General features: G+C 39.9%; 2 protein-coding genes across 2 annotated transcripts in view; one reads left to right on the top strand and one right to left on the bottom strand.

Moving 5' to 3' along the window:
• Window positions 1–1,634: 1,634 nt before the first annotated feature.
• On the top strand, window positions 1,635–8,943 carry MILR1 (mast cell immunoglobulin-like receptor 1). The gene is made up of 8 exons (XM_010578739.1): window positions 1,635–1,674; window positions 2,514–2,801; window positions 3,135–3,419; window positions 3,934–4,047; window positions 4,504–4,593; window positions 5,670–5,732; window positions 6,088–6,144; window positions 8,302–8,943. Exons 1-7 carry the CDS (start codon window positions 1,635–1,637, stop codon window positions 6,135–6,137), a joined length of 930 nt encoding a protein of 309 aa, XP_010577041.1. The 3' UTR covers window positions 6,138–6,144; window positions 8,302–8,943.
• Window positions 7,826–13,561, bottom strand: part of POLG2 (polymerase (DNA directed), gamma 2, accessory subunit) — a 5,908-nt gene continuing 172 nt past the window's right edge. Inside the window, exons 2-9 of the mRNA XM_010578738.1 lie at window positions 13,190–13,553; window positions 12,625–12,751; window positions 12,371–12,476; window positions 11,810–11,983; window positions 10,598–10,738; window positions 9,655–9,735; window positions 8,952–9,052; window positions 7,826–8,027 (exon numbers count right to left, since the gene is read on the bottom strand). Of these exons, the coding sequence (XP_010577040.1) occupies window positions 7,862–8,027; window positions 8,952–9,052; window positions 9,655–9,735; window positions 10,598–10,738; window positions 11,810–11,983; window positions 12,371–12,476; window positions 12,625–12,751; window positions 13,190–13,553 (1,260 nt within the window). The 3' untranslated portion in view covers window positions 7,826–7,861. The remainder of the gene's footprint in view (window positions 8,028–8,951; window positions 9,053–9,654; window positions 9,736–10,597; window positions 10,739–11,809; window positions 11,984–12,370; window positions 12,477–12,624; window positions 12,752–13,189; window positions 13,554–13,561) is intronic.

Genomic DNA, 13,561 nt, shown 5'->3' with positions numbered 1-13,561 from the left:
CGGCCCAGCCCTCCTCGCCTCAGGGGAAAGGAGGGCGGCCCAGCTCTCCTCGCCCCAGGGGAAAGGAGGGCGGCCCAGCTCTCCTCACCTCCCGCAAGCACAAGAAGAGGCAGAGTACCGCCAAATCGCTTCGCGCCACAGCCCTTAACAGGCTCCCGCCGGACGCCGCCGCCGCCTCCTCCTCCTCCTGACAGGAGGGCGAGACAGCGGGCTCCTTCGCGGCTTTCGGGACACCTCTCTGCCTCCATCACCCGGCTGCGAGCGTCTTAAGGACTTTTTTTGTGGTTTTTCTGACAAAGACCAGGGTCCCACAACAGGAAAGCCCACGAATGCTCCCAGTTCTTCTCGTGACAGCTGCATTTTTAAAGACGCTTCCTGCCAGCTGCAAAAAAAAAATAGGCCACTCTTGTGGTTAGCTGTCAGCACTTCCACATAAGAAACATTTGTGAGGGCAGGGTGGACGTTGTCTTAAAAGAAATTAGAGGGAAAAAAACTGAGGAAGGAAGTTGTGCACAAAATTCTGTGAGGAAACTACCATGCTGCAACACACCAGGCTTTCAGAGGGATTTTGTATTACAGAGGAGCAGACAGACTCTGTAGGGCCACGTCTTGTTACCTTCAGAAAACAGAGACAAAGAAATAAGGCAAGGATTACAACAAAACTTTTAAGGCATTCTCATTCTGTAGAAGTAGTTACTTCTTCACACACAACAGGGCCTAGGGTGCTTTGGACGGCAATGCCCATATATAGCTAAAGATTACATTTACTTTGCCCGGAGGATGGCAAATAAAGAACATCTACTTACTGTAATCGTGTAGCTTTGTATTACTGATTAGATAATCAAATTAGTCATCAAATTTTTTTCCGCAGTGGTGTTGAACTCAAGTTCGTGATGAGATTTGTACCTTCTAGTACAAGATCTCATTTCCTCACAGCTTAGTATTTGAAGTTTGAACAAAGTATTTCCCTAACAAGCTGGCTAGCTATAAATATTAGCATCTTAAAACTTCTATAGATTTGATGCTTTTTTTTTTGACAATTTTTTTTTAATTATATTGCTGCTAAAAAAACCACTACCACATACTGCCTTAGTCTCAGCCACACAATCACTTGCATTATCTCTAGCTGTGTGACTGTTTGATATGAATCAGTGAACTCATTCCCTTATAAGAACAGTGCTAGAAAAATTATATACAGTCTTGTATACTGCATGGCAGCATGGTTCTACCACACAGCTCTCTCACATGGAAAACTGCTGATTTGGTCAGCTACATCTTAGAACAACTCTATGTAACATTCAACTGTATCCCGAACTGCTGTTAATCACTCTGCAGCTTTTGCTGCTGCTCACTGCTCTGTCTGCCATAGGCTAAACATAAGTGGAATATGACAAAAGTCTTTACACAAACATCAGTGAAGATCAGCACTAGGACTTCCTCAACCCGTAGAGCCACTCCTCAGAGATCTCATTAATGTAACTCCACCAGCCGTCTTGCGCAAAGAAAATGTTTTTTCTCACAGTTCTGCTGTTTGCCTACCGTAAGCCAAGGACATACTTCTTACATATTACAAATCTTCTAAACAAGAACCATTGTTTCTTGTCTGAAAGCTTTCTTTTCTTCTCTTAGTTCAAATGTCTCAGAAGATTCAGAAAACTACTGCAAATGGCAAAGGTAGGTTCTCTTTTTTTTTGATTTTAGGATATGTGCTGAAATAAACTGATAACAAAAAAATGGGGGAGGGATTTAAAAATGGCCAAAACCTTCATGTAAAATTAAATCTGTCACCCCTGTCTGTGCAGTGAGGCAGTTTACATGTTGCTATACAAAGTTAACTATCTCTTTGCTGACATGTATGTACAGTCAAAATTGCTTTAAGTTGTTAAAACTTTTTCTCTTCTAGAAGTGTCATAACTTATCTTAGTCATGACTAGTTTATTACCATTTTCTATGAAAAGACCTTACAAGTTTTTATTACAAATGTATTTGTAAAATATCACAAAAGCAAACTGATTTGATAGACCATCAAGGCTCCTGCTGCTACTATTCAAAAGTTCAATCTACTTACACAAGGTTAATTCTACCTGTTTACAGCCACAAATAAAATACCATTTTTACTTTCAGATTCACATACTACCTCTCAACTAGCATATAAGGTTACTTTCTCCTACAATTAATGTCCCATAATATTTATATTCTACGCTTCTATTATTTTCATTGCTGCTATAGTTCAAAAGTTTTTTTTCTTAGTTCATCTGGATATACCTGTTGGCTTTGTGCGTATATGCTCTCTTTTGTATGAAGACATGCATTTTTCATCAAGTGTTTCAAGCTGCATACTGATTTTGAAAAATATAAAGTTGTGTTGCCCGCTACTGGAGGCGGAAAAAAAATGTAAGCCCCTATTTCAACAGAAATAAGTATAGCCTGGTCCTCAACATATTTTGGGAAAAATCTGAGAGTTTCTTGGACGATAGGCGCAGTGAATTCACTCAGAAGTTTCTTCTTTCCAGAGATGCTGTCCAATCCCAGGCTCATACCTGTTCAGGGGACTTTGAATGTAGTGATGAACCAGAACGTGAGCCTCTCCTGCCACTCAGACTCTGGAACTCCACCTGTCAGATACACATTGTTTAAACACAGTCAGAAGATATCCACTTTAAATAGGCCAGACTTGACCCCCGGTTTGTTTAACTTGACTATCAACTCTGCCAGTGATGTGGGTGAATACAAATGCAAAGCCGAGAATAACATCTCCAGTGGCGGAAAATACAGCAAAAGTCTCAACTTCACCCTTAAAGGTATGTCTTGCTGTATACCTTCTCAGCACATTTTATTTCAGGGGCACATAGCCGTGTCCGATGCAATGTATCTGCAGCAGCAGGAGTCAGGGTTTTGTTTGCAGCAGGTACTGTTTTGGATTGCATTGTGTGCCTGCCTCGATTGCGGAGCTGAACTTTACTGCAAACGGCTATTATTTCCTTAGGAGTCGGCGGTGCTATTCTGATCTGGCTCACTGAGCCCTCCATCCTTGATGCCTGTCTCATTTGCCAATGTTGCAGCTTAACTCCGAGTCTTGCTTTGGAGCTTGTCCTGTACTCAGTGATGCAGACTTTTCAGTCTTCTTTTTACAGAGCCAATTTCCAAACCAGTGCTGAGCTCACCCACCTCTCAAGCAAAGGAAGGCCAGAACGTGACCCTGTCTTGTCTCTCAGAAAATGGCTCTCTTCCTATCACATACATGTTCTTCAAAGGCAGACAAAGCATTTCTCCCCCAGTGAAGATGCAGAAGAATGAAGCAGCTGTGATTTTTCTATTTATTAATTCCTCTAGTGACTTTGGAACCTATAAATGCAGAGCTGAAAATAGCTTTCGCAATAATACAAAATACAGCAACAGTTTCAACTTTACATTAGCAGGTATGCATGTGTGAAACATTTTACCACTGTTGATAAATAGGGACCACACAAAATTCAGAATGTTGTAACAATGCAAGTTTTTTAGCCAGAAGTTTTGTTCATGCAATGTAATGTTCAAAATATAATTTTTACAATAAAAAAATATTTTTTTTAAATTAATGGAAAAAGATAGAATTCCATGCAGCCTAGGCAGTAGTAGAGGTTCAAGTGACCATGAAGGATGACTGTAAAAGATTGACTTTTGCAAGACACCCCTGGTCCACCTTGCTCTCCTTGGGGAGAGTCTGGTTCCATTTTTCTCTCTGGCCCTATGAAAGAGAGTCTACTGGCACCAGGAAGCTCCCTTCCTTCTTCTGTGGCAGTGTGCACTTGGGACTCTCCTGAGTAGTTACGTTAACCACAGTTAATCCAAAAGCTGAAAGAAATGTAAAGTCTTGTTTTTAATTTACAGAAAATACTTATGAAACAACATTTCATTGCATAAACACCTTTTTTTTTTTTTTCTTTTTGGCAGAAGAGAGAAGCCATTCTCAACCTTTGATCATTTCTCTTGTGCTGATCTTGCTGCTATTCATAATAGGATTTGCTCTGGCAATTCCATTTTTCATAATTCCTTCATATAAAGCAAGTGAGTTATTTGAATGTCTGTTTCATTTTCCAGAGGTGCTCATTTATGTTGTAACATGATATTTACACACTAAAGGGTATTGGCGAGTAGGGTTAAGCACTTGGTATTTTAGGATGTTGTCAAGTGTCCTCTTAACCAGCACAGGCAACTTAACAAGACACTGACAAAGCAAAACCTCAGAGCTATGTTTTAGATGGCAGGTCTGCAATGGGGGAAGCAAAGCAACATCTAATTTAATACACATATATGTTGGAAGGAATTGGACCTCACAGTTCTTAGTAAAGAAAGGAAATTCTGTTAAAAATACCCTTGGTTAAGGAGTAATTTTTACCATGAAAATAACATTTTATGAGATCTCCAAGAATTCAAAAAATATCATGGAGCTGTTTATTTCCCTCTAAGAAAAACTGATATATGTATACAGGCATATGTTTGTTTTTCTTTTACAATTTGCAGAAAAATTTAAGTCTACTAGGTCCTCAACTGGCTTTACTTCAACAACGAATGCGGAAGAGCCTGAAGACTACGTCATATACACAGAGATTGGTAAGTTCATGTTACTCCCCATGCAGTCATGAAACTTACTTGTGGGAGTTTAGTTGAAGAATGCTGTTATACTATTTGTAGCTATTATGTGCAAATTTCTTCAGGTACTGCAAAAGCAGCAGAAGGGGACACCTACTGTCACTCAGTGAGCTACTACTACTACTGACTGTGCCTGGCAGAGGCATTATTTGAAGTCCCTCAGGGTCCATATTTGGCACTACCTGTCAGCCACGCAGCCAACACTGCAACCAGTTAAATTAATTGAAGTTCTATAAAAAAATCTACTGTAAACAGAAGTAAAATGAAGAACTGCATTTGGTAACTCATGGTGAGGATTGAAGTAGCCATTACAAAGGAAAACAAAATTAAAAGACAGTTAAGTAGATCAGAGATGCCATGCCCATTTACTAAGAGACAAAAGTTGGCTATATGCATGTTGTAGAACAATAAAACTTACGTAGCTCCTGTATCTGTTCAAGATTGTTCAGTACAGAGTTCTTTATTCCATGTTTCTTAACTTTGACAAGTCTCAAAGTCAGTTCAAACTGAAATTATGAGCAAAGCAACTGACCTAAGTTAAGACATTGTACAACTTCAATTGCAGAAAATACACAATAATGAAGACATCACATGAAAGCCAAGATGCTATTATCTTGTAATTTGCCTTATACATGAATATCAGTATTTTCAAGCAAAAAAGAAACCTCCGAAACAAACCAACAGCAAAGGTGTTATGTTTCCTGTTTCTAAATATCAAAAGGGGAGTAATTATCTCCGAACAAATCTGCCTTCCTGTTCACGTAGCAGGCAGGTAGAATCCTGACTGCTCTGCTGTGTTAGCTCAGTGCTCTGTGCAGCTGCTCATGCCAGATATCAATCAGCACTCTACCCACATAGCCTGCAAGGACAGTGACAATACCTCTGATAAGGCCCATGAACGCTACAGAAAGCATATATTCAATATGGAATCTCACTGCTTTGTTTCAAGATTATTATAAAAAAGACCCAAAACCAAAAACCCCATCTGGTCAGTCTCTTGTCATTGAGTTAACTGCTGTTCATCATCTTTAATACAGAGCCTGTTAAACGAGAAGAAGAGTATGTCAACTTTTCTGTTATTAGAAGAGAAGATGAAAAAGGTGAAAACATCAAGCTATAATATTGGAACATCTGATGTGCACAAATATGTTTTGGGGGGATTTTGCTGGGGGGGGGGGGCAGGGGTTTTATAGTAGCAGTTACATACCGAAAGTGCTTGCTTACTACAGAGAAATTAAAATAACTTTAAGACTTAATTTTGAGGGGGAAAAGCACACAAAAAAAACCAAGTAAAAAGCCTATCACCATCCTATGATCCAAAAATTCAATGGCCTCATTATGAAACCACGCAGGAGATGTTATTAGTGACCAAGTTGCTGATGGTATATTAATTCTTCTGTTGTGCCTCTGTACCAAAAAAGGAATTGTAAATTATGTTATTCTGCCTTTTAGCAGAGAAGGCGGCATGTGCTACAGTCTATTCAAAGGTCTTCATCAGACATTGAGTACAAGGTAAGATCTCGTGATTAACTTAATCACATATTTTTAAAGAAACTTTCCATCCTCAGATGTCTTAAATACCACCAAGTCTGCACAGAGATGATGTTTAGATAGTAGTTTCCTGGCCTAATTATTTTGTGGACAGACAATATAGCTCATTCTTTACTAGCAAGCAAAACTCCCAAGTCATAATCTCTAAAGACTTCAATTCAAAAGAAAAAGCAGAACAGATAAAAACTGTAATTAACAAAGACTCCAGTAGCAATCCCATTAGACAAACAGCACCTTATTCCCCAAATAGCACCATAAAAACCAAAATGAAACAAAACAATGCAATCACTGTCAGGTAAGATCCTACAGGACACAATATAAAGTCTGGCGTTATATGCATCTGATTAATAAACAGAAAGGAATAATGATGTAAAGCTTTCACCCAGACCCCCAAGTTCCTGTATATTTAACAACTCTCCTGAAGTAAAAACTGGATTGTATGCAAACATAAGATAATCAAAAGGCTTTAGTCAAGTATTAAAAAAAAAAATCCCAACTGTGTTGTCCTCTTAGGCACATACTAGAGGATCCATATTTGGCCTCTGTACCTGCTATCTGCTGTTACCTAGCAGCAAGGATGGCTATTTCTCAGTTCAACATTACTTCAGCTCTCAGAGTAGGGATAGGATGCTAAAATTAATTTTTGGGACAGTTAACTCCAAAACAAATTCTCCATCCTGCTACAGGCCGTTTCTTAGATGTTTCTGGGTTCTTTTAATGTCATTCCATAGCCCGCTTATGTAGAATTCCATGAGTTCAGTAAGTCATGCAGTCACACTATGCTAACCTTGCATTATATCTAGCATTACGCTATGCAGCAATTAATATTATTGTTACAAATAACCTGTACATAGTTAAATAAGCACCATGTTAACAGAAGACATTTTTAAGGCAAGTTCTTGTGTTTCATGACACTGATGACTATCTGTGGCTGCATGCCTTGTTGCATACACCTTAAAGCACTTTAATACAGTGACTTAACAAGCTGTACACGCATAGTAAGTCTACAGAAGATCAGAATCAATTTCATATCAATGCAAACTCCTGTATCTGATTCTGACTACAACACTTGGGTACAGCATAAATATGGTCACACATTAGCCTTTTTCCACCATTTTCTATGTACAGCCATTTTTCGTCCACAAAAATGCTTGTCAAAAACTAAAATTTATTTCTATTTCATCTGTTACTCTTGATAATGTATTTCTGATTTTTATGTTTATCAAGTGCAAGATGAAGTAGCTTAAATGTTGAACAACTGAGGCCATGTGATTAACATACATTCCTATAAACAGTACAAAAATACTGATGTTATTAAAAATTTAAGATTTTGAAGTCTTTTATATAAAATACCATTTTCCAGCAGAGACTATAATTGTGTCAGCAATACACAGATGAAAGATGAATTTTTAGGCTAGGATGGAGTATTTTCAATTAGATAGTAAAACTGAAGACATGAAAAAGAATATGGTTAGCCCTGCTAACAAGGGACAAGTTTCTCTCTTCCCTCTTTTCAAGGTAACCTGGAATACCTAGAAGGTCTAGATTTCACAGAAAACACATGCACCACCAAGTTTTAGCAGAACCATTTGCAGAGAAACCATTGAGTCCATGACACCGTAGAAGCAAGTTCAGGCACAGATGTTTAAGAAATTCCTTTTATTCAATTAATTTAAGTTTACACATTTTTGGCTGATGTTACATACTTAGTTAAAAAGTCTTTCAGCCTAGAAATGTGCATCATTTCCTTCATGGTGGTGTCTCTGCTTCTCAGCTGGACCACTCCATTCTCTAGAGTGGCATCAGTTATCAAGACCATGAAGAGAACACTCATCTCATCGTACCTACAAAGAAAAGAGCACACCTGTTACTGCTTTTGGTGTACAAAAAACTCAGATAAGTTATGTACAAATGACCATAAACTGTAAATACTTATTTTTGCTATACTGCACTAAGTCCAGTGTGAAGACACCAGTTTTCTTGTTGCCATTCCTTGCTTTCCTGATTACATTTCTTTAAATTATTTAGTTACTTTAGTACATAAGAATGTTATTTGCTGACCTATTACAAGAGTATTTTTGTAGAAGCGGAATATATCTTTCTTCTGTTATTTAATAGCCAGACTCACTTTGAAGACTACTGCACAGAACAAATAGTCATATTTATTTTCTCTCGGGAAAAAATACTCATCACTATGCTCAAGATCCGCTGACATGAGCAGCGATATGCTCAAAATTCACTCCTGATCAACATATCATATATGAAGCCCTCAACTGGAATAGTAGTTTTTATCTGCACAAATAATTCCATCACATACACTAAAGGTAAATGGTTCCAGACTTGGAAGAACTTTTAAGTTCAAGACCAGACACAGTGTGCTATTTGAAATAGTACTTAAGAATGAAACAGAACCAGTCCAGATGCAAAAATGGGGGGTGAGGGTGGGAAACAATTCTACAAGCTTATGACTCATCTTATGAAATGTATTTTCAATAGGAGAGTCTCTAAAAGGCATTTCACAGTTCCAGAGAAACAACAATAACATGTGAAAGGCTTTTACTTCACTTAATTTAAAAAATGAATGATCTGAAATTGCTCTTTGTAATAAAGCTAATTGAATCCAAGTTTATAGTTCGGGATACATGCCTTCAATCATGTGGTTACTGCACTCGATGACTTCTTACTGAAAAGAGGCATATTTTCGCTAGTCCACAGAAAGTCATCTTTCACCTTCATAGTTTAATTTACAAAAGACTGTTTCTCCTTACTTTGTATAAAGCTGTTCCATAGATACTTGCATGGTTTCAAGATAACCCGGCCATACGGAAATTCTGTTTTCTGACAGTTCATTGAACAATCCTTGACAAACCTGTGTTTATTTAAAAACAAATGTTAAAAGACAGTCTTTGAGGGCTTGAAATCCTATACAATGAAACCACTAAAATTCTAGCATGTGTGGTATTAGCATTCCTAGCTGGTGTTAATTTTCTGGCTGAAATAATCTCAAAGTAGAAAGCAGCCTGGCAATTAAATCTCCATTTATATTTAAAAACATGCCAATGTAAGTTTTCCCCCTTCTGTGGGGACCAGCTTAATGACTGACTTAAAAACTTTTAAAAAATCCTTCTAAAGATGTGACCCATGCATTAAGATGATTCTGGAAGATCCAGAAGCTGAGAGGGCTTGTATTATTTATTTTCCTTAATTTTGCATGGAACAAGTTATCAACTCTAATAGTACTGAAGGCAGCATGTTAATGCAAGGCAGGCATCTACTACCCACTGTCTGCAGTGGTCTCCTTTGGCTACAACTCACAAGCTGCACAACAGCACTGTAAAATATGTACAACCATGAATCTCTGAGAATCAAAGTAGCAGCATGATTCTCCCCAACATAAACAGTGTCTGAATTGCAACAGAAGGTTACATGGAGAGTCAGTGCTCAAAATTAAAATACTTTCTTACAACCTACCTGTCTCAGCTCTGTTGTTGGACCTTTTCCTACATCCAAGGCCACTTTAAGAGGTGCTAAGCAAGGATGAAGCTTAAGTACCTAATAATTTTACAAAAAGCAACAGATTACTAAATGCATTTGGTGTGAAATTCTAAACAGAACTAGGAAATATTAAATTTTTTTTTCACTGAAATTAAGGTTCTAAACATGCAAGAAATTTCTCATAGCACAATCCTGAATTAAAAGCTGTATTTTATATAACCAGCACACATGCCAGCTAGATTAGCATGGCAGAAATTACTCCATTTTGGCCCAGAAAAGAGATGAAGTTTTGTTAGCAGAGCTCCATCATCTTTATTGAAGCCAGAGTGATCAGAGACAGCCCAGCAGACAGTTACCATCCAGTCTACTGCCTGGTCTTAAAGACCAAACGACTGTTTGACTAACAAGTGCTCTCTGAAGGCTAGTACTCTAACTCCAGAAAACCAGGGTAAAAGTGGGAATAATGATGGTCCTTGGGGAAATGCCCCACTACCAAGCACGACCCACTTTTTCTACTCTTCTCAGCAACCTTCAAATGCTGCCAGAAGAGGCAAACTCCTCTTTCCCATGCACAGCAGCTACATTCCAGTTCCTCTTGACTCCTTCATCACTTGCACGGCAAGAGCCTACCTACTCATCAGAGAGAAAGAAGGTAAAGCAGGAACGGTGACCTCAGAATGACAGAAAAATTGCTTATGTGGGTGAAAAGGACTGCAGAGGCAGTCCCATGGGACCAGCCTATTGCTACCAGTGAGAGGCGTTCTGTCTGCACCTCTTGGGGAAGGGAACAGAAGATAGCCATGTGGAAAAGGGAGGTATTTCTATGCTTGAATTTACCACATTGTCTGTGGGCTTTGTACTTTGACCTATCCCTGCCTTCCATCATCCATCCTTCCTTACACTTTCTATAGAAAGTTACCTTTCTCTGTGAATTTTTCTTTTTTGTTAATGGGTTCTCAGCTAGCTGTAGAGAATCAAAGAGATATGCTAATACTCCTCGGTCCAGATTTCCGCTCACAGACAGAACATGAGGAATAACATTCTTCCTTCCATCTCGGCCCTGAAGAGGAAAAAACCAGCAAAGGTGTACCTCAAAGACTGTCCCCAAAAGCCTTTTGTTTACTTTAGAAGTATAATGAGGCATTGAGCTCAAGCACCCTTATTACATTTAAAATACAATCAGACATATATTTTTAAAAGTTACCAGCAATCTTAAAAGTGTAAGAGTAACTAGGTAAGACTGTAACACTGGGGAAAGCAGAAGATCAGAGCAGGATGGGATTATTTTCTTGTCCTGCCTCTCTGATCATAAATTTAAACCTATGGCCAATATACTTGAAACTCTGCATTTTCTTTCAGAGGTTTCTAGATGACTTCCAAGAGACCACAAGGATCTGTCCCCACCAAAAAGCCCGCCACGCGAACCCAAAACAACTACGTAACCCACAGTTTTGTAGGTTACATTACAGTCTTCTGCCTTCTGTATACAAATAAGCTGCAGAACCAGGAAAGACAGACAGGACTGTCATGAGGAGGAGAAGGTTGCAATTTGCTGGTAAAATACCAAGTTACGCTCCTTTTATCTGTTCAGCCTGACTTTTCAAACATTGCCATTCACTAGAAGTTTGTCCCTCTCCAATATATTCAGTGGAAAGGTTTCCCTCTAGCCCATTCCCCCTTCTGAGTGTGGCAACTTCTATAAAGCCATTTGCAGTGTTTATCATCCATTAATCCACATGAACTTCTACATATATGGAATTGGAAAAGCTACAGAAAGAAAAAACATTTACAGGTTCTTTTTGATGCGAACTTAACACTGCAAAACACAGACTTGACTTTGTCTTGACATCTACTCACAGATACAGGTAAAGGCTATGCAGCTGAAACAGCTGTCTTGTCAACATAGCTCATTTCTATTTTCAAAGAATTAACTCCTTGCAAAAGAACTCCAAAACACGATTTTATCTGCTTTTGAAAACAAAGGTCTGACTGCAGAGTATCAATTGTACTGCTTTTACAACAAGAGAATAAAAAGACAGTCACATGCTAAGCAAGTGGACCAGCAAAGAAACCATTTCTCGCACACATTATCATCTTTATCAGAAAAAATTTTTAATACAGTAAACCTTACAAGTAATTTTGAGCTATCCCCTGGATACATCTGTAACAGTTCAGTATCACCAAGGTTCTTCAATGTTTCTATTGTTTCTGTCCCCCAAGGAAATCTGTAATGTAAATTAAATCCTCTTCTTCCTTCTTCATCCTGAAAGTCACTGCTGGTGAAGTTAGATGGGCCTACTGCAAACTGAAAATAAAAGATATGAGATGATCACTACTGTACGTGCTGTATTAACTACAAAAAACAAGTCTGTAATGCAAGGTGGTCTGTGATTTTCAGCAAAGGATTTTTATAAATTACAGCCCAAATCTCTCTGTTGTTTTACAGCATTTTGATCTCAAATCACTTACAAAGACAAAACATTTGCCCTTCTGCAAGTCACATTATAAACTACTTAACAGGCTTGTCATAAACTGAAATAGTTTTTTGGTTTCTCACGAGAAATATATGTATGTCAGTGACAAGAACAGGCTAACAATATAACACCATAAGACCGACCAGGGTGTCTAATCCCCCCTCTCTCTAAGATATAAAGAAGCAGGCCAAGATTTCCCATGGCTACACTGCCGTTACCTTTCTCCACCATTGGAGCCTCTGGCGTAACCAGTAATCGAGCCACTGTCCTGCAGTTCTAGGAGAACTAAACCATGCAAGCAAAGACGTGGTCCTTTCGCCTATTCTTTAAACAATAGCAAGGTCAGCAAGTTAACTCCTTCAAAAATAACAGGGAAAAAGCAAGAGACAGTATTCAAAAATAATCCAAAAGTGAAACAAGTGCAAACACTTGGCTTAAGTATGGAAAAGGATTAATCTCTCTACTACTCTACCTTGTAAGCTTTTTGTTGTGTTGTTCACTTTCTGGAATAGAGTGAAAGCATACTCCAATTTGAGCAAGGCCACAAGGCAGTCTTTTGTTCACCAATTCTATGCAGCTAACATATTGTGCCAAGGCACCTGTCGAAAGACAAACAGCTAATTTTAGTAGCCGTAGGAAAAAATGTTATTTTTTTAATTCTACCGAGAGCAAATGTAGCACATATGATACCCGCACTGTTTATATGTGGAGTCCCACTAGCGTTAATGTTTTGCAGAGATTAGCTCAGCAGTCTGTAGCCCGATTCCTCCGGGTACTTTGGCAACTGCGATTTTAATGTGCCTTTCCCCCAATTACAACGGAAAGCATCCGATGCGCACTTCGGCGTTCACGCCGCTCAGGTCCCTGAAAAGGACACAAACTCACAGTACGCAGACGAAACCTTCCCAGCGCGCTAACGCAACTGGAAAATTCCCTGAAGTGCTGCTGCTTCGCTCCCCGCAAGAAAAACGCGAGCGGGCTGTCCAGATCTCTCCGGAGAACAGCCTCACCCCTGCGCTGACGGACGAGGCACCTACCGGGCAGTAGGCTCTCACGAAGCGTCCCCGCGCTCCCTAGCACTTCTTCCAGAGACGGTCCGCCCGGCTCCTGGCTACAGCCCCTGCCCCAGAGGGCTTCGCGCAGCGTCTCCGAATGCAGCAGCCGGAGACCCTGCCCGGCCCGCGGAGAGCCGGCGGCGGGCGGGCCGTGGAGCGGGGCATCCACGGCGAACACCTGCTCCCGGAAAGCCAGCGCCGAGTCCCACCACTGGGCCGCCAGGTTTCCCCGCAGCGCCACGCCCAGCGGCCCGAAGCCCGGGTGACAGCCACTGAGGTAGGCGCGCCAGGGCAGCGCCGGCCGCGGCTCCGCGCCGCCCCGCAGGAAGTGCCGGCGCCAGCACACCTCCAGCA

The sequence above is a fragment of the Haliaeetus leucocephalus genome, unplaced genomic scaffold, assembly GCF_000737465.1.
Source record: "Haliaeetus leucocephalus isolate CR32 unplaced genomic scaffold, Haliaeetus_leucocephalus-4.0 Scaffold646, whole genome shotgun sequence".
NCBI lineage: Eukaryota > Metazoa > Chordata > Aves > Accipitriformes > Accipitridae > Haliaeetus > Haliaeetus leucocephalus.
This window is presented reverse-complemented; position numbering and strand designations above follow the sequence as displayed.